We start from the raw sequence: 1,030 nt of genomic DNA on the forward strand, positions 1-1,030 counted from the left end.
GGGTTTCTTGTCTGTCTGTTGTTTGCTGACATCCAGCGATGCCAGATCCATACCCAGCAGCTCTGCGATTCTCTCACGACCATAAATATCTCCGTATTTATCCAGAACCTTGCCAAAGGAAACGAGAACAACATGGCTTCATAAACACACTGATTTTAAACCTACACACCAATGAACAGGAAGAATATCGGTTTACCTTTCGCTTAACAAATTTGTCCCAGTAGTTGGTGGGAAAGGAGCTAAAACAATGATAAAGAGTTTTAATTACAATTTTTCCAAGGAAAACAATACAAATACAAATGGATAGGTCTGCTAATGAACACTTACTAGTCTACTAAGGAGACATAATTATGGGACCACATATGTGCAAAACCAGTTTGACCACAAAACAGAATCTAGCTCAACTTTCAGTTTAGTCAACCAGATATATCTTTTGAGAAACAGCTCCATAATGAAGACTTCTCCACACTTACGGTGTGTTTAGCACCAATCTGTCCCATTGGCCTTTGATGTCATCATCTTCCGGCTGTTCAGTGATGTAAAGCCCATCGAACTCCAGCTTTCTTGCCAGCTCTTTCTCTCTCTTAAAGATAACCAGTGGAATCTAACAGACCACAACATCATGATAACTTATTGACAGCACATATTCAGAATTAATAAAAACAACCTGAATCAAGACTGATAATGACAAGTTCAATTGCTAAAATGTAAATCTAGTGGTTCAAACCTTGAGGCAGTTGTATCCAATGATAGATAAGAAAGCAATGATGGTGTGCACAATTGCCAGGCAGGACAAAGTGGGCTGCATGTATCCGGTACTCTCTTCCAGGAAAAAATACACAGGACCTTCCTCATCATCATCATCACCTCCATCCTCTCCAGCAGAGCCCTCAAAGTCTTCCCCAGGGCCTTCAAACAGCCCAGAGCCTTCAAACATACCTGAGCCATCAAACTCATCACTAATCGGAGGAGTACCAGATACCTGGAGAATTAAAAAAAATGGAGGCTTAAAAAGGAACAGGAACAGATT

The 1,030-nt window shown here is 40.7% G+C and overlaps 1 protein-coding gene across 1 annotated transcript in view; it reads right to left on the reverse strand.

Annotated features, from left to right (window-relative positions):
• Positions 1-3: 3 nt before the first annotated feature.
• Positions 4-1,030, reverse strand: part of LOC107580296 (ryanodine receptor 1-like) — a gene marked incomplete at its 3' end in the record, with an annotated part of 2,436 nt that continues 1,409 nt past the window's right edge. The window contains exons 5-8 of the mRNA XM_016266019.1: positions 728-986; positions 474-604; positions 197-239; positions 4-108 (exon numbers count right to left, since the gene is read on the reverse strand). Of these exons, the coding sequence (XP_016121505.1) occupies positions 4-108; positions 197-239; positions 474-604; positions 728-986 (538 nt within the window). The remainder of the gene's footprint in view (positions 109-196; positions 240-473; positions 605-727; positions 987-1,030) is intronic.

The sequence above is a fragment of the Sinocyclocheilus grahami genome, unplaced genomic scaffold (assembly GCF_001515645.1).
Source record: "Sinocyclocheilus grahami isolate Dianchi unplaced genomic scaffold, SAMN03320097.WGS_v1.1 scaffold30169.1, whole genome shotgun sequence".
In the NCBI taxonomy this organism is placed as follows: Eukaryota; Metazoa; Chordata; class Actinopteri; order Cypriniformes; family Cyprinidae; genus Sinocyclocheilus; species Sinocyclocheilus grahami.